The sequence below is a fragment of the Alternaria metachromatica genome (assembly GCF_023757995.1).
Source record: "Alternaria metachromatica strain BMP 0045 chromosome Unknown scaffold_2, whole genome shotgun sequence".
NCBI classification, from domain to species: Eukaryota; Fungi; Ascomycota; class Dothideomycetes; order Pleosporales; family Pleosporaceae; genus Alternaria; species Alternaria metachromatica.
Genome location: NW_026055493.1, coordinates 2,370,641 through 2,388,972, shown reverse-complemented (window position 1 = coordinate 2,388,972; position 18,332 = coordinate 2,370,641). Strand labels below are relative to the sequence as shown.

General features: G+C 53.1%; 7 protein-coding genes across 7 annotated transcripts; 3 read left to right on the top strand and 4 right to left on the bottom strand.

Moving 5' to 3' along the window:
- Positions 1 to 792: 792 nt before the first annotated feature.
- On the bottom strand, positions 793 to 1,581 carry J4E83_001614 (uncharacterized protein; the record flags this gene model as incomplete). Its single annotated transcript, XM_049328568.1, has 1 exon — positions 793 to 1,581. The coding sequence occupies one exon, from the start codon at positions 1,579 to 1,581 to the stop codon at positions 793 to 795; it is 789 nt and encodes a 262-aa protein (XP_049193086.1).
- A 2,486-nt stretch (positions 1,582 to 4,067) lies between these two features.
- J4E83_001613 (uncharacterized protein) lies at positions 4,068 to 4,650 on the top strand (the record flags this gene model as incomplete). The annotated part of the gene is made up of 3 exons (XM_049328567.1): positions 4,068 to 4,155; positions 4,245 to 4,534; positions 4,591 to 4,650. 3 exons carry the CDS (start codon positions 4,068 to 4,070, stop codon positions 4,648 to 4,650), a joined length of 438 nt encoding a protein of 145 aa, XP_049193085.1.
- Positions 4,651 to 5,206: 556 nt separating this feature from the next.
- J4E83_001612 (uncharacterized protein) lies at positions 5,207 to 6,407 on the bottom strand (the record flags this gene model as incomplete). The annotated part of the gene is made up of 3 exons (XM_049328566.1): positions 5,207 to 5,317; positions 5,368 to 6,012; positions 6,060 to 6,407. The coding sequence occupies 3 exons, from the start codon at positions 6,405 to 6,407 to the stop codon at positions 5,207 to 5,209; spliced, it is 1,104 nt and encodes a 367-aa protein (XP_049193084.1).
- Positions 6,408 to 7,032: 625 nt separating this feature from the next.
- J4E83_001611 (uncharacterized protein) lies at positions 7,033 to 8,679 on the top strand (the record flags this gene model as incomplete). Its single annotated transcript, XM_049328565.1, has 1 exon — positions 7,033 to 8,679. The coding sequence occupies one exon, from the start codon at positions 7,033 to 7,035 to the stop codon at positions 8,677 to 8,679; it is 1,647 nt and encodes a 548-aa protein (XP_049193083.1).
- A 623-nt stretch (positions 8,680 to 9,302) lies between these two features.
- Positions 9,303 to 10,931, bottom strand: J4E83_001610 (uncharacterized protein; the record flags this gene model as incomplete). Its single annotated transcript, XM_049328564.1, has 2 exons — positions 9,303 to 10,574; positions 10,923 to 10,931. The coding sequence occupies 2 exons, from the start codon at positions 10,929 to 10,931 to the stop codon at positions 9,303 to 9,305; spliced, it is 1,281 nt and encodes a 426-aa protein (XP_049193082.1).
- Positions 10,932 to 12,483: 1,552 nt separating this feature from the next.
- J4E83_001609 (uncharacterized protein) lies at positions 12,484 to 13,224 on the top strand (the record flags this gene model as incomplete). The annotated part of the gene is made up of 1 exon (XM_049328563.1): positions 12,484 to 13,224. One exon carries the CDS (start codon positions 12,484 to 12,486, stop codon positions 13,222 to 13,224), a length of 741 nt encoding a protein of 246 aa, XP_049193081.1.
- A 2,688-nt stretch (positions 13,225 to 15,912) lies between these two features.
- J4E83_001608 (uncharacterized protein) lies at positions 15,913 to 17,286 on the bottom strand (the record flags this gene model as incomplete). Its single annotated transcript, XM_049328562.1, has 2 exons — positions 15,913 to 17,209; positions 17,282 to 17,286. The coding sequence occupies 2 exons, from the start codon at positions 17,284 to 17,286 to the stop codon at positions 15,913 to 15,915; spliced, it is 1,302 nt and encodes a 433-aa protein (XP_049193080.1).
- Positions 17,287 to 18,332: the final 1,046 nt, after the last annotated feature.

The following is an 18,332-nucleotide window of genomic DNA, read 5'->3' as shown; positions in this document are numbered from 1 at the left end:
CCAAACATTTCGATACTGTGATGTGGATCAATATGTGGGGAGTACGAGGTTGATATCGGGAGGTTGGAGAGGTAGCATAGCAAATACTGAAGGCGCAGTGGAGGTAATGAAGGGGAGCGCCACAAGGAATTCTGCCGATCTGATATCATAAAATACCCGACGCGCCAAGAGCAGCTAACATCTTGTGGCTTTATGACGCCGTCGATAGAGTTGCATCACTACCTAGGTAGGTGCCACAGTAATTCGTTTCGGCATTTTGGGTGACGCATGCTGAGTGACCCTGCAACGGATCGTTATTGCGCCATCGTGATATTCCTACCTGAGTTGGTGACAGAATGGATGCGACGGGATTGCCATCCCTGTTGGAGATCTCCCGAACACCAATTCATGACACAGACACACATGCAATCAAGGCCGCCCGTGCTGCGAGTTAGTATGCCAAGTCATCCACGCACGAAGCCCCCGCGCGCACTAGTACACCGGTAGTGGAGGAAGATTGCATCATTTGCGCGTGTGGCAGGTAGGCTATTCTCGACGGAGACCAGTCCGCAGTAAACCTACAGGCGGACGCGCAGCGCGTTTATACGAAGATCAGTCCCGTACAGTCCGTCTCTTCCCACTACTCGGCCTTCAACAAGGACGATAGGTTTCCTGTATGAGTTTTTAGAAAGATCTTCAAATCTAGCATACTAGAAACTCCTGCTCACCATGATCACGCCAGCCCTGCTGTATGGAAGATAGACCAAGAAGATGCTGTAGACATAACAAGAGCACCAGAAACACCAAGTCTTTCTACCGCTTCAAAAAGTAGTAGGGAACGATAGCAGCTCCCACCATAGCAGAGATAGCCAGCCATCTCATCAGACCCTTGTTGATCATCTTTTTAGCCAATCTGTCGATCGCTTCTCCGTCGTTGATTCTCGGGAACGGAATATCCTTCGGCACCTCCTTCCCCAGCGCCTTACATAGCGGCTCCCAACCCTCCTTAACATCGAAGAAGAACAGTTTTTCCTCGGGCACCACCCTCCTCAAATAAGCGATGTGCGCCTCGTAGTCTCGGGTGGAGACCCCATCATGCGTTCCATACACCTTGATCCATTGCTTCCTCAGGCCGTTTGTGTAGTCGACAAAGTGGCGCATGCCTGGGAGAGGAAAGAGTACAAAACGTAAAAACCACAATGTCGTTGCGTTTGTTATGACTCCTATGCTCTTCACCCACGCATCTGGATCCCGAGTCGTGCATATGACCAGCGCATCAGGATAAACTTCGACTAGCTCTTCTACCAGCACGTTGAATGGGATGTCGGTGGCTGCCGCATAGCCGTCCAAGCGCTGCTTCAGTAGATTGTGGAGAAGCTGTTTCTCGGAGGGCGACTTCGGTGGCGAATGATCAAGTATCTTCATCAACGGTTTGATCTCTTTCTCGGCGCCCAGAGTAGCCTGCGTACCAGCGTGGTAGACAGGCCCGTTGAGCAAGATGCTCAATGCTTCGCTGAAGGAGGAAGTTCCGGTGCGTGAGAGGCCAGCACCGATTACTTGGAACTTAGTGCCTGGCTGAGGAACGGAGGGTTGGTTGCCCATTGTTGATGCTAGACTAGAATTATACTCACGAGGACTAAGTGGTTAGATAGCTATTTATATAGGTCGTTGGTCGATCTCGGATCTACTCCGGTGTAAAGCGGCCTGTGGCGCTCTCGGACCTGTAGACGATTGCTCGCTTATAGTTAGCCCTTCACTGTAGCCAGCGGGATTGCCCCCGGGTTAGATAGATGCCATCCTTCAGCGGATTTCGCAGTACTCTGAGAGGATTGCGCATCATGGCGGCGCGCCTTAAAGGAGCGAATTTTTTATTAAGACTATCAGTAGGTTCTAATTGTGGTTGTTGGTGCGATGAGCCGCTGTTTAGCTATCTTTCGCCGGCTTATAACCGCAAGCGGGCCGACGATGAGCTGTCAGTGAGTAATTGCCGATGTACGAACTGCATGTGAGACAAACACTGACTTCGTGCATCCATCTTTAGGTGAAGCGCAGAGGGTTTACAGAGCATTGAATGTAAATTGACGGTGACCAATAAGCCCGGGCAATCGACAGGCCGGCGAGCAGGTGATGGCGTTGGTGCTGCTATGTACAACAGGGTGAAGCTCCGGTGAAGGTCGAAGTTCGTTGTCGCCAGGTGTGATCATGTTTCGTGAGACTCTTGGCGTCACCTTACACTTGGTGTTGTGTAACCCTACAGATGTGGGGCGCGTGCCGCGTCTGGTCCATCCTCGATTCCATGACTATGTAGCGCCCTTTGGTTGACATCAACCTTGAAAGCCGCAATTTCTTAGGTTACAGTGCTTCGTCTAGATTGTTCGGTCTTCGAGTTGAGCGCACCACCGGGGATCGGATGGGACCGACAGACTGCCAAGGTTACGGGTAAGACTAAACGTAGATGTACGAAATCAGCGTAGGCCTCACATGCAGTTCGCACAGAGAGACTTACTATGTCGAGATAATTCTCTCATGAGAACAAACCATAAGGGTAGTTTCGCAGTTCTCTACGAAGCATCTTATGAAACTGGTGTACACCGTGTGCGCAGGGAGTCTCGACTCCTTGTACGGAATCTTTTGAAGTCGCCGGTCACTTTTCTGTAGACTTTGCTGGACATAGATGCCATCCGTGCGGAGATGTGGACACAGGGGCTGAGCTAGTTGCTTCAAGTGCTGTTGGATATCGATTATGCTCAAGTCGCCAGTGCCGGCAATAATGGCCCATGATGGGTGACCACTAACCCTCCAGGTGTCGTCTGCAAGATTCTGTAATCGAGTGCAACAATACCAACTTTGTTCAAATCTCCAATCCGACATGCGTGATTTCAGCTGGTCGTACGTGAGATAATAGTGAGAACAGATACGAAAAGCAAGATTTGCACCATGGCATCTTCGTATGTGAGGGGATCGCAGCATTTCCGCTGCAGTGAACATCCGCTTCGGATGAGTTGCGTGACAGGCTGAGCAGAGGAGCTCGGCTTGTCTTTCTTCCTCGGCCAGCTTAAAGTATCGCTCGTTTTCAACGTCCCTCGCAAGTCTTTCCTTCAACACCTCCCGTTCGTGCACCTCTAGGTCAACATTTTGCACGTCGTGCAAGAGCAAGGCGTATCGGCGACACGCGAGCCGCAGGCAATACTTGTCGCTAGGTTGCATCCGTTCTGCAATATCGAGTACGAGTTCAGGGGGCAAGCGGTATATGTGAGAGGTACTGGCGTTCCGAATCTCGATGGACTCTGCGAGCTGATTGGCCTTCTTTCTGCGCTTCATTGTTGGGGGCCAGCAGTTGTTCTTGTACTCTGTCAAGAATCTGGATAAGGAGACGTGCATGGTGGGCGTCCTTGCTGTCATGCGATGGGCGTCTGGCGTGGGCATTGTAGATGCTGATTTCGTTGTCGTGAGCGACAACGACGACGGAAAGACACATAACTCTGGCTCTCAGACAATACTTTGGTAGGGCGTCAGTCGATGGGTAATGAAAGACCCTTGGAGGGGTAATGTCTACGTGGAGTCATGGTCCAGGGTCAACAGGCGTCCTCGGTAGCCAGTACTTGCGCCTTGTTCACCAATTTGAAGACGATTTTCAACGCTTATTGCTGGAAAATAACATCATGATTTGAGGTTCTCAAGACACAGTTGATCGTTCCACAGGCAGCGGCGATGTGCCTGTAATGATGAAGCGTTGGCGCTCTCAGTCCCCAGCCTCGTCATGGCTGTCGCTCGAGTTGTATGCATAAAGTGAACACGACGACCAGATTTCCGTGCTAAAAGAAACGAACGAGGTGGGAGAATGCGTGAAAGGGGTTTAGGCGTGGTTGAGAGCAATTGCAGGTGTAATGTTCCAAGGCCTGCCCAAAGCACGTGCGGCGGCGCTAGTGGCCCTTATGTCATCACAGATTGTGCTAACTTTTTGATAGTAGGGCAATCATCGTCACCAGCAGCTCGAGGCCCAACACCACCAACCCATTCCGACTTACATCTGTCGCTAACGCCTTATACCCTAACCACACCAATCGCACTCCCGAACAACCGCCAAAATGGTCAAGCTCGAAGAGGTCATGGATGAGGAGTTTGTGCGCGAGCAGGAAGGCCCGCATGACGACGATGAGTGGGACACCGACTCAGGTACGATACTGCAAACCGCTCCTTAGATGCGCCTGGCGCATAGAAGTGAGCATACCACATATATTCGAATACTAAATGTACAACTGCAGAGTCAGACACATCCTCCATCCACTCCGTAACACCCGACGAGACCCTCTACGACCGCATCATTGCCCTACAAGACATGATCCCCGCCAGCACACGCCGATCCGTCTCTTCAAAAGCCAACACAATCACTTCATGGTTCAAGAGTGGTCTGAACATGGGCGGCAAGACTCTCTGGGTAGTAAGCACAAGTGCGCTGCTGCTTGGTGTGCCATGGGCATTGGCGTACAGCGAGGAGCAGATGATTGTTGAACAGGAGAGGGCTGAGCTGCAGGCACAGAGGGCGCAAAACGAGGTACGTGAAGCAGTTCCACGACGAGCGCTTTGCAACATCTTACTAACTTTTGACAGTTCATGGCTCCCGGTGCGCCCGTACCTGGACAGCCAACAGGCGCAAAGCCTGCTTTGTAGACGACAAAAATTTCGATTTGGCGTTTCGACTGAAAGCGACTCAAACATTAAAAACGTTGGGCTCTTCACATCTGTTTTATTAGGATGACGGTGCATGGAACGGGCTGAACCTGTACATACAGCGGCGAGAGTTTTACGCCGTCACGATCTGTACTATATTTCTCGACTCCACGATAATGTATTGCGTCACATATTCATCTTGCAAAAACCCCAGTTGTTTCTGTATATTTCATTTTTTGTGCCCACTGGCTATGCTACTATATGTACAAATACATCGTCTCATGTCGACATGCAAACGTCTGGCGACATAGATGCTTCGCGAGATCCCGGTCTACCAAAGCTCGTATCCCATCAGATGTCAACGTTACGCCTTTTACATTCATAAATCACCCCAGCCGCGCGCATGCACTACCGCGATCATTCCGCAGATAGTGGGATAGACCAGGAAAGCGGGGACGCTGGGTTTGCAGACGACGCTCGCTCCAAGAAAGGTGGTAATACAGCAAAGAGAAGAGTCATGGTATTATAGTCGATACATGGGTGTGTGGAGAGGCGTTTAGAAGGGGATCGAGCCGGCTGACATTGCGACGCCCTGTTGTTCTTGCTGTTCCATGACGGCCTCGTCGGCGGCTTCTATCGCAACGGCCAGACCAAGCTTGGCGGCATTCTACGAGTTTGTCAGTATTTGCTATGAGACTGGGAATTGGCGAGACTTACGCTCTTGTGGTCGATTTCGCCTGAGAAGGTTACGCGGATTGGCGGCGCAATCATCTTCTCCAACAAACACGAGACCTTGCCCTGGTTGTCGATCTGCGCCCTGTACGACGATTGGCGGAAATCGTACTTGGCACCAATTGTGACATTGCCCTCCTTCTGTGGTCCGGCCATGGGTCCTCCGGGGCCAATTCCAGCGAATGCGAGGTTGCAGTTGATACCCGTCTCAACCTTGTCTGTAAGCCTGCGCCAGTATGAAGCCTCCAATACGCCACGGTCGGGAATGATCTGACCGCACGCCATCCAGTCGACAGCCCTGTAGCGTGCCGCATACGAGACGTTCAGCTCTGGTGGGTATGCCATAGCGGGGCGGGTCCAGAATGCATCGATACCGAGCGAGAGCTTGGGGGTGACGGCCTGGAGGTAGCTGGCCATGAGCATGCCGGTGATACCACCATCGAGTATGGAGGGGTTGACAGCTTTCAGCGAAGCGGAGAAGTCGGCGCCAGTGTAGTCGTTCTCGAGCGACACCATGTTGCCTTGTGATGTGAGCTGGACGGCGGCCTTGGAAACGAATGCTGACGTCCAGCGCCAGTTGAAGCGACCGGAGAAAGCAAGCTCGTTGTCGAGGTTTCCTTGCATGAACACCTTGAAAAGTCAGCGTGAGAAGGCTGCCGACGATCTGAGCGACAAACCCGTGGTGATCCATAGAGAACCATGTATGAGTATGGTGGCATGACCTGCGATCCCATAGACAACGAGTGCGCAACCTGGAATAGAGGAGCGGCGCTGAAGGCTTTGGTGAGCTCGGCGCGCAGGCCCGAGAAGCTGGAGTTGTTCAGGAAGACATCGCGCTGGACCTCTCTCGCAATGTTCTCGACTGTGCCCGGGTTGCTGAGGCCCAATGCCTCTCTCCGCTCTTGGAACGCATCGTATACATTTAGGAATTGTGCGAATGGACCGGTGTTGGCGGCGCGAGGGCGTGATAGGATGTCGGCGACAGCTTGTTCCTGCGCTGGGTTGAATTGCAGCGGAGTGGCCATGGCGAAAATATGTGCCGAGGTCAAACTAAAAACTCCCTACGGTGTGGGAGAGCTTGCACAAGGTGGGATGGAAATGGCAGTAAACGGTTGGAGGGCGATGTTGGGTCGCGTTCGCTAGCATGACGATATCGAACAGAAATTCTAAAGTCGTCACGTGACGTGACCTACTGACGCTAGAGCTTATCAGATCTCTAGTACCCAGGATGTGCCGTCGCCCGTTGATACCATGATTGCTTTTTGGGATCACTGACTACCTAACCCCGCAAAGTACTGCCTGACTACCTCCAGACTCCAGACCCTTCTGCGACACTGTTACGTGGAACTTGCTGCACTTGACTGTTACGGGTTGCCGCACCTTGTTTGCTGACATCTCTCGGCAAACGCTATCATCGCCGGAACCTTGGAACTGTGACCTTTGAACCGAACGCAACTCTATTTCATTGACATTCGACCGTTTCTCCTCCCGTGCATCTTGCACTTCTTCCCTTTTCCTCCATCACACTCTTCCAACAACCTGAAGAATTTGCAATTATGGATACCCTACTGTGAGTGCCATGACCCCACTTTCCGCAGCGATGCGAAAGTACCAACGCAGGCCACCTCCTGAACAGGACATTCACTTATCATGGACAGTACCGCTGAGATATACGCAAACTCACCCCGCTTCCGGCGGCGGTCGAGTACTTTTGTCGACGCAATCCACGACTTACCCACCAAAGAGGAAATGGCTCCCGCTCAACTCTATAGCACAGAGTCAGGCCGCCTCTTCCATTCCGGTCGCATAGTCATCGCCACCTGTGGACTACCAGCTCGAGGAAAGACACACACATCTGTCGCCTTAGCCCGCTACCTCCGGTGGCTGGGTGTCAAGACGCACGTGTTTCATCTTGGCGACTACCGCCGCGCTACGCTAGGTCCGGACAACGATGTCCCCGACGACTACTTCTTTCTGAACGCATCGCCGCAATCTGTCCTATTACGCAACAAGATTCTCAAGAAGTGCCGTGAGGATATCTACCACTTTCTGGAAAACGACAAGGGCCAGGTGGCTATTTACGACGCCGTCAATGCAATCAGTCAAGGCCGTAGATCTTTAGCGAAAGAGTTTGCCAAGAACGGGATCCAGACAGTCTTCATCGAATCACATTGTACCGACGAGCGCATCATCCAAGAGAACGTCCGCCGGGTCAAGATCTCTTCACCAGATTACCAAGGATGGAAAGACGAGGATGCGGTTCACGATTACCTAGCACGCATCAACGCGCGGATACCGCATTTCGAGACTATGGAGGAGCCGGACCTACACTGGATCAAGATGATCAACGCTGGCGAGCGAGTGGTAGTCAACAATTGCGCATTCGGATACCTCTCCCAACGAATCGTCTTCTACCTGCTCAACCTTCACATCAAGTCACGGCAAACGTACTTTGCTCGGGCAGGAACTACGCGAGAGGAGGACTCGTACAAAGCCGACGCAGACCTATCACCAGCAGGTCATGAATACGCCAAGAAGATGAGCGAAGTACTCCTGAAGTATCGCGAAGAGGAGAAGCAGAAGCTGATCGAGTCGGGAGCAACTGATGCATCGCTGAAACCGTTGACGATCTGGACTTCCACGCGCCGAAGGACTGTACAGACATCAGAGGTTCTAGCCTCCATGGGCTACCGCGTCAGACAGCGATCGCAAATGAGCCAGATGAACCCTGGTGTATGCGAGAAGATGTCAGAAGCCAAGATCCGCCAGGAATTCCCCGAGGAAGTCAAGAAGCACGAAGCTGACCCGTACCACCATCGATACCCGCGCGCAGAGTCATACCATGATCTTGCAGTGCGCATGGAGCCCATCATCCTAGAGCTTGAGCGTGAAGAGAACGATCTTCTCATCATCGCTCACGAGTCTGTTCTTCGTGTGCTTTACGGATATCTAATGGCATGTAACGCAGCCGACATACCCAAGCTCGAGTTCCCTCGCGACGAGATCATTGAGGTAAGCTCATCTATACTACTCGCTGCCATCCTTATCCTTATATTAACACCCTCCCAGATCATACCCTCCTCCTACAACAACGTGGCAAAACGCATTAAGATTCCCGAGCTACCCGAATCCATGGTTCCTGGAAGCCCCGAAGACATCAAGATCCCCGTCCCACCCAGTGGAGCCGTAAGTCCACTATCTGGAATGGGTACCCCTCAAGCTGGCTCCGGCACCGCGACACCCCAGCATGGTGTGCAACCCCTGAATCTGAAGGCACATATTAACCCTTCTTCTTGATCAGGTGCGGTATCGGTGTCGGTACGGCGCTACGTTCGATAACGAGCGATCGAGCCAACAGACGGACTATGATTCGGATTAAGGAGCATATGGGGTACGTGCAGCGCTACGAATGGCTTGTGGATAGGCGATGAGGATTTCGGCATAAGTACACGGACGGACACTTGTCTGGGCGTTGGGGTGCGGTGTATTGAAGACCGTCCCTAGATTACACTTGGCTTCTTGACCTGTTATTCAATATCCTTATGAGCATGACCTTCTCAATCTCCATCATCACTATGCTTTGTTTGGTAAGTTCAAGGCGAACAGATCTTGGGTTTTATGTTCTTCATTGCTTCATGTAATGATGGATGATGTCTTCGTTACCGTCTAACGACAATTCTCCACCCATGATCATATGTAAGCCTTGATTTCCATGCCGACTAACAAGGAAGACGTCGCAGCAACACCATATCGCCGCCCGCCATTCCTTTGTCAAAGTGATATCCAGAGAGTCTCTGACCGTGCCTTCATCACACTCCAACGTCCCCGCCATCCAAGCCATGTTCGTTACTCATTGCCTAGCGTTCGCACTCGAATATAGGGTCAGTTCAAGTCGTGTTAGACATAGTCGCAATGACAGCTTACTCATTGCCCCAACCCTTGTCGATAGCCCACTGCCATCCACCCCAACCATCATGATCACGGGGGCGGACCCTGAACGGCTCGTCCTCACGCGCAGCAGGGCACGCCCAAGTATCACCTAAACCGATGCCGTAGTACTTGAGGCCATAGCGAGTACCGTCGTTCTGACCAGGAGTGAGGGGGCGCGCGTCGGACGGCATCTCAGGTAGATCGAGGTCGAAGAGGTCGGGAAGAATACCCAGAAGGCACTCCATCTCAGCGTCAGTCTCGTGGATGTCAGCATAAGTGGGGGCATGGTGGTTCTCGAAGATGTCGAACGGCGGAGTGGCAGAGGGAGCGGGAGCCGGGAAAGTGAAGGCGAAAGGGTGGGAGGGCTCTCCGAACTGCTGCATGTAGTGAGCCATGGAAGAAGGTTCTGGTGGGGACCAGCGTACTACGGGCGCGGGGCTCTCCAATGCTGGGACATGGCGAGGGAAGCCGCTGCGTCTCTGTTGGTTGTTAGGCTTCTGTGCATGCATTTCTGCGGGAGTGGGCCAGACTACAGTGTTCTCTGCACGGAATGGACGCTCGGGAAGGGTCGCCGGCATGAAACCTTGGAACCTCTCTGTAGGCTCTGCTTGGTAGGACGGGCGGCGCGGCATGAAATTCGCATCGTCGGGGTAGATGTCGGCGTGCGAAGGCTCGGGACCTTGATCAGTGCGCTTGGTACGGGTCAGCGCTCGTGGACGTGGGCGGTAATCTCCTGGACTAGAAAGCTCAGGTACATGATCCCGGCGAGACGGCCAGTTGGGAGTCTGGAGGTTGCTGAAGCGACGAGGCTGTCCGAAGCCCGCAGGACCTGTAGGTACTTGCTGTAATGGTGACTGCATGGCCGCTGGGTTGATAGAGCTACGCTCCTCCGCGAAGATCCTACGAGGACGTTCGCCCATAAAGCCAGGAGGCGCGGGAACAACTTTGGTAGACTGGCGTTCTTCATCTGCGCGCTCTGGATAGCGATCTTGAATGTAGCTCTTGCGACGTAGAGGTGTCTTAGCGGCGTCGTCCTTGTCCTTGCCGCTGAGGTATTGGGCTAGGTCATTCGCGGTTAACGGCTTGTCCAGCGCTCGTCCTATGAGCTTACCCAATACGCCTTCTGAAAGGCCTTCAGAGCCGTGAGACTGGAGGAAGCGTGCTGAAGAGTCGACGTTAGTCGTCTCGTTCTTGATACCAGGGAGATCGAGGCCCGCACTCAGCTCTCCGACGTCTGGCGCCTTGGAGTCAGGGTTGAGTCGCTGACCAGGGAGGAGACCACGCGGACTGTTGATAGAGTTTCCTGTGAGGTTACTGCGAGAGATTGCACCGGGGCGTTCACGGTTCAAAGTGATGTGGTGGTCTAGATAAGTCAGCTTTCGATCATCGCATTGTGATATGGTTGACGTTACCTTGAAACATCTCCTGCAGAGAATCCAATGGCACGTCCTGCTGCTTGAGTGGCTTCCGCGAGGACTCTCCGAACTTGAGCTCTTCGTAGCCCTGGTAGTTAGGTCGCAGATCCCTGGAAGGCCGGAAAGGCGAGTCTTTTACAATCCAGTCAGTCTTGCTAGAGGTGCTCGCGGGAGAGAAGACTTACCATCGAACACGTCTCCCATCTTCGGTTTCTGTCGCGGGCTGGTAGGCGGAGTCGGACCTGCAATTCCGGCAGACATGCTGGTCTCGGCTGCCGTTGGACTGAAAGTTGGTGCTTCTGGGTTGAACGAGACAGACCTTCGCGAGGCTCTCGGCTGCTTCTGCTCCATGTTGTGTCTTTGGTACAGAAGTATTGTCAAAAGAGAGCGTCTTATATGAGCGTGAGATGGCGGCGCTTGGGCATAAATGCTTGAGACCAGATACGACAGTGAATGCTGCGGTGACTTGCGATTTCGATTGTCCGTCACCTTCGTTTACAGCGAGTCGGTCGGCAAAACCAGCCTGAAGTGTCGCAGTGAATAGCGATTTACACGTAACAATAGGTTCGTAACGAGCGACTTAGTTAAGACTGTCGTAGATATTCGAGCATAGCTGGGAGAGGAAATGAGTGTAGATGGTGTCGTTAGATTGACCAGGCGAGGCTGGTTTGGACTGAGCTCATGATTTCTACATCAAGCTGTGCAAGTGAAGGTGAGTATCGAGCGCCACATAGTGTGGCTTGCCAGGCTACCTGGGCAGCGCCTGATGCGAAGGTGAAGGTACACACCCTGCGCCATTGCGATGATCATGGTCAGGGATGTGATTTGGGTGGCAAAACATGCCTTTGACGTCTTGGGCATATGCGAAGTGCTCTAGCATCGGCTCCCGCGCTTTTTATGAGGTTTGACGCCCCCACGAAGCCAGTCAGCGTGTGGGTGATCGTAGACTAAACAGCGCACGGACGGTCTCGATGACTGCTCGCGTGAGACTTCTGGGACAGCACACCAATCAGAAGCGAGCACGATGACGCCCTGACGCGCCTCATTGAATAGGCTGGAGTGCAACCTATGTTTAAAACCCTCGCACAACACGCCCCTTTGCGCCTGCTACATTCAAAGTCAGAGCTTCTAATTTTTTTCAGGCTCACAGCCCCAGTTCACATTACGACCACCTCGCTAATCTGTGGTAAACCACAGCACGCGACCCCATCTTTTTCCACCACAATAATGCACACTAGCTTCACCAGCATAAATCAACAAATACACCAGCCAGACCATCATACTCACCATGCCGATGATGTTCACCCCAGACGACACGTTGCTTTTCTCACCTAGCAAGAAACAGCCGTTTGCTCACTCACCTTATGGTCACGAGATACGGACTGCGACTCGATGTCACCATGGACTCCACCCCTCCAATCCACAACATACTCCGTGGTGTTCCAAATGCACAGTTTCGCAGGCTAGAGCAAAGTCCGACGTTGCACTCAAGAAGCTGGTAGCCGAAGGCGGATTAAGACCTCCAGTGTACATGCGCGACCGACGGTGGAACAGGGCAAGAAACGGGTACCTGATAGCGAAGCAGCGACTCGCGAAGACACGCAAAGAGGAGCAGCTGCGCTGGGAGCGCGAGCGAGCGTGGGACGACGCTCACACCCAGTTCAACCCCAACACCATCCAGGCAGCAGTCTTACCCAACAAATCACCCTCGTTGTGCCCCGTCTGTGACTCCTTGGTATCATCTTACCCCACAACTATGCCTGAGGCGCAACCCACAAAGTACGAGGCTTGGTGGGAGAGACCAAGCGCTCTTGCCACCTCACACATACTCGTGCGCCAGACACCACCACGTTCGCGCAACCAGCATCCTACACCCACGCAAACACATAGAGGCAACCCCATACTGCGCCAGATAATCGCAGACAAGCGCAAAGAATTGCACTCGGACGCCAACTTGCGACGAGCCTGGGAAGCCCGAGACAAGACCGAGGCAGCGCTACGTCGCAAGCACGGCTTGGGCGACATGCCCATCAACAAAGATTTCTGGGACTACCCGATCTCTGGCTACTTTAGTCGCCTTACCCATCAGAACAACAGAGAAATGGTGCGTTCAGCGGAACGGCGCGCGCGCGGTAACACAACGCGTCCCAGACCGCCGCGCAGCTCACTGTCCTATTCGGAAACGACGGACGACGTGGAAGTCGAACCAGGCTTTGAAGAGACACTGAAAGAGAAGGAAGAGCGCGAGGAATGGGAGCGACAGGTCCGAAAAGTCGCAAGCGAAGTTGGATACCTTTATTTCGTCGGCGGTGGCAACAACCTTTTGGAATCGTGGGAAGAAGATTACGAGCGGAGTGCCGATTATCTCATTACGAGGAACGAGACTCCTGTAGCGGAAACGGCGAATGAGGGCGATGTCCAGGATGGGAGTGAGACAACGGATGGAGATGCCAACGAGGAGGATTGGGGTGATGAAATGGATGTCGATGACGTTTAGGAGGGTGATGATGCATTCTGTCATATCAACAGCGCTTAGATTGCTAGTTGGGTCGTTGTATAAGAGATACACAGTGTACGGTTATATTAATGATTGAGGGGTTCAGACGCCTCCGTGGACATACGATTGACGTGCTGTGTGAATGGGCGCCGTATAGTGGATGTCATCGCTCGTGGGGTTTCTGCGGATCAATCTTGTGGCGCTTCTGGAATGTGTCGTGTGGGTATAGATGACATCGAAGCATGGGTTGAGCGGACGATGCACAAAGCGTTGACGACGCCGACGCGCGTGTGAAAAAGCTTGTCTAGCGCTAACCAATCTAGGTGCCTTTTGTTGTCGATCGGGAACAGGAGCGAAATCACATTATGTTCTCCGAAAATCTCACTTTTGTTACTATATCGTAGCGCTGTCATGCGAACTGTATATCTTCATGACTGAGCTACAGGTCAAGCAGTCCTCAGCTTCTCATCTGCCGCCCGTACGTCACCACCATCACCGGGCAGCTCATACATCACATCACTGCCCTGAACTTCCACAACGCCTACTTCACCCGAGCCCTTCAATTCCCAAGCCTTCTCCACAGTCTGGAGCTCAGATGCTTCCCTGTCCATGGCCTCATGCTTCGCTGAACCAGCATCTAATTCGAACCTCTCTTTTTCCATAGCCTCAATTCCCAGCTTGTGCTCACCATGCAGTTCGGCTTTTTTGTAGTCGTTCTGGTCGCCGTCCCCGTTCGAGGTCTTGCTTCGGAAAGGAACCCATTTCTTCTTCCAGGCTACGATCAGCCACAACGCCGAAAGCGCTATGATGCCCGCACCTACGCCGATCCCCGCATATGCAGACGAGGAAAGGTTCTTCGGGCTGTTTGTGGGTGAAGGTAGAGGCAGATCTGAACTTTGACTGGGTTCGGATAGTGAGGGAGTTGACACGATGTTCGTGGAGCCATTATCATGAGACGCTTGACTTAGATTGAAACTCTGTGTTTCGTAGTTGACGGTAATGTAAGTTTCCTGCAGGAATGCTCGACCGAGCATGTGTTGTGCGGGCTCTGAAGCTCGCTTCAAGGGAAAGTAGTATGTAGGGGTATCTACAAAAGGGTATGTGAGCCTGAGATCGAAAGCTGAATATGGAAGCGTATAGTTTGTTGCTTGGTCGTCAAGTCCGATAGTGAATTGTACCTCGGGGTTCTCGCGTAAAAGCCGTATATGTGTTGTATCGTTGACAAGATACAGTTCCAATGTGTCGTCCCAGACCAGTCCGAACGCAGCTTCAAACATCGCACAAGCGTCCTCCGGGAGCCATATTTGTGGAACTCCGGGATCAATTGGAAATGCTGTTTGCAGAGATGGTTGCGCTCGTTCCCACGAAGCGACCCCATTGATAGTGATTGCAGTTAAGTGTACAAAGAACCAATTGCTCTTCTCAGTTGAGAATTTCCATTGCGTAGTAGTTTCAGGACCGAATCGTGAAGAATCGTACCCGCCCAAGATCAGACTAGCTAATGTATTGCCTGCGAAAACATTTAGTTATGAGCCACGAGTCCTCCCAGATTAGTTACATACGATTAAAAGAGCCCGCTGTATAGCCAAAACTCAAGCTAGGAATGATTTTGGAGTTCCACAGTGATAAGAGGAGTGAAGGTCTTGCTGCCCCAGGAGGGCCGACGAAATCCGGGAAGAGACCCAGTGTCGCAAGTTGGAACCTCTTGAAGAAAGTCTCGGCGATATACTGTGATGGAATTTGGCGGTCTTGTGCGGTCTTTCCGAGGTATACATCATCAACACCCCATGAAGCGAGGCCCGGGTTGTCTTCTTCGCCTTCTTCGCTAACGTCGGGGTAGCTGCTCAGATATTCGGTTATCTCTACAGGCATACGACTGCGCTCTACCCACTCCCAGGTATTTGACGAGTCTCCATAAAAGAAAGCGCATGTATCATTGCACCATCTGCTTTCCCTCGGCACAATGACAACCGGGGAAATCGGGCCAGGAATGCACCGAAAGGATTGAACTGGATTACCCACAGAGAGGTCCAAGGTTGACCACGGACCGTCTGCGCCGTCCCTATCCCACAGTTAGTTATATCTCGGACTCATCATCATGACAAGTTACCAATGTCCGCTAGGCGCGACGACAAGCGGCGCCACAGAAGCTGCCTGACCCAAAGAGCACCCTAACCAGACTGCTACAAGCCACATACGAGCGGGAACGGTAAGGCGAAATGCCATGACGATTTGGTTCTTGTGCCCGCGGTTCTGCACCAGCACATTCGTCAAAGCAATTGATGTTGTAGTTCGGGAGTAGAAGAAGTGGACCTGAAACTGGCTGAAGCCTCGGGAAGTAAGCAGTGGCGGGAAAGCTAAACATGCGGGGGCCATAACGACTGCTTGTCCCCGATGTAGAAGAAAGACATGGGTTTGAGATTGCAGACGGGATGTCAATCACTGTTGGGGGCCAGTATGCGCCAAGTAGTCCTTACCGGTCTGGAACTGTTACGCTAACCTGCAAAAGAACGAAGGCCGAGCGAGCGTGCAATGTAAGCTGTGTATCGAACTTCGAAACAGGCACCTCGGATGTGACCTATTTGAGAACTTGAATATGCTTCGCTCTTGCTGAGAAAGGTCATGTATTCATTCTCAATATCAAAGGGTATACAGACTCACAAAACCAACCCCCCTCCCCCACACCCCTCACAACTCCCTCCTCTTCCTCGCCTCCTCATCCCCCTCCGCAACCTCACCCGTCCTCTTCAGATCCACAAAGTCGCCCTCCTCCTCAAGCGCATCAACATCACCCTTCTCCTTCGCCTTTTGAAGTTCCTCCGCCTCTTTCCTATCAGCCTCCTTCTGCATCTGCTCATCTACTTCTTGTCTCTCTACAATCTCCGCTTCTTCACCAACTTCTCCCGTCAACGGGCCCTCACTCTCTTCGTACCAGTCCGTCGACTCTGTCCACTCGATGATCTTCTCCTTGGCTGTCTCGCTGAGAGTGTAGTAGCCGGGGTTGTTGCGAGGCTCAAACATGGAGGTGTGGGCCCAGGTTTCCGCTGTAGCTTTGTCGTTCACGGCGGGCATGAAGAAGTCCTTGAGAGGGCCTTTGGGAAGGTTGCAGAAGGTGCGGTCTTTGCCTGCCACTTTGCCTGTCCAACCATGTTCCTTGTTCTCGCTGTTAACGGCATGGCCGAGCGTGGTGTGCATGTTGCAGAAGCCGAGACCGTGGCTCGTTGTGAGCTTTGCAATCTTCTCGAGTCGCTTCCGCATCTCTTCGGGGCGGGCTAAGACTCCGACGAATTCCAGATGCGATGTGGCCCATGATACGCCCTGAGTGATCTGGTCCTTCTTCATGTAGGCTGCTGCGCCTCCTGCTGCTATTGCGCCCGCTGCACCAGCGAACATGGCTACCTTCCCATAGCGTTGCCAGAGCGGTGCCGATGCTGCGTCGCCAGTAGACGAGGGTGCTGGGAGCATCTTGCTCGTATCGACGGCACCAGCCGCAGTGTCCTTCCCGCCCCATCCGAACGCGCCTGCGAGGTTGTTATACGCCGAGTATGCCGAGCTCGCGGTGTTCCAATGCTTCTCCGCGCCATGTGCCACTACGCCAGGCGCTATACCGAGGTATGGTGTGTCGAAAGCGAGGATGCCCTGTATGTACGGGAACATGAGCGCCGAATGGTCGGCAAGCGAGCCCGTAGAGCCGGTCTGCGAGTTGGACTGCGAATGGATCGGCTGTTCAGCGAGGATGGAGAGGAGCGTCTCAGCCGCAACGATGCCGCCCATAGAATGGCCTACGAGTATCGTGCGCACCGAAGGGTCGACGGTGGGCGAGGGGGTTGAATTGGCGACCTCGAGGTCTATTACTTTGTTCTGGAGCCATTCTTTGAAGCGGCCGACGCACTCGTGCAAGTCGCCTCGCGTCTCGAACTGGGGGTACGTGATGGTGAGGACGGTGACCTTGGGCAGCGCATGCTGGAGGAGCGCCTTCACGTGGCTCGGGAAGGTTCTGAATGTTTCATCTCCACCCTATAGCACGTGTCAGTATCGTTCTCGCATGTGTTCGCACCGCATTGGGCGTCGCATTGCACATGGCTGGGCCTGAGACATGCGGACACGACCCCGGCGATGACGTAATGAGGATATCTCGTGAATGACCCGTACCTTGAAGCCGTGGATGAAACACAGCAATAACGTCTTCCTCATGGTCCTCGACTCTACTCCTGTGCTCCTGCATGGTGGTGGGGCTGGGTTAGTGGAGGGCTGACGATAAGTCGACTGGGCGGGAAGGCGATTACGTCTGGGGTGCAGCTACGCTCGCTTACATGGCAGGGGGCTGTTGGCCGGAAGGGTCGATTGCCGTGGAGCAGCACGGCGACATGAGAGTAATTTGAAAGAGTTGGATAAATGCGCAGGCAGAAGGAGAACCACATGCAGGTAATTGAGAGAGTGAGGTATCCATGTGCTTTGATTCATCGTTTCACGCAAGCTTTCGCTGCTGTGAGTGCCCTTAATTGTGTCCACCTATGCTACATGACTACTCCGTGACACATGGTCTCTCTGACACTCCCGGCTGTCGTGACTCTTCTCTGCCAATCCATCAATGCGGGTATAGTACAAACAATGCAAACTCCAACGCCATATCGTGAGCCTCTTCGGCAATGCATAAACATAAGAAAGGTGTAGACACAGTGCTACTAACTGCCCGTAAGCAGCACAATGGCTACTGCAGATAGACTTGCTATCGACAGATCCGAAGCTTTGAGCTGCCATGATGCGCCTACCGCAACGACGTCGAACGGTGAGCCACCGCCCGAGTCAGTGTTTGACAGCTGGGCATTCGGTGCTTGTGTCGGATCCGCCGCCCGCGCAGTGTCTGTGGGTGGTGCGACAGAAGTCGTGAACGTTCCAGTGGCATTCGGATCCAGCGTCAAGCCCCCTGTTGACGAGCTCGTAGATGTCGGTTGCGCTGAACTCGTCGGCTCGTCATCCCCATCGTCCGAATCCGCTGTTGAACTTGACGAAGTTGACGTCGCTTCGATTGCTGAGTTTGTGAAACTTGTAGACGTCAAGACCGCCTGCGTGCTTGTTGCTTGCTCTGATGTCTTCGTGTTCGTCTT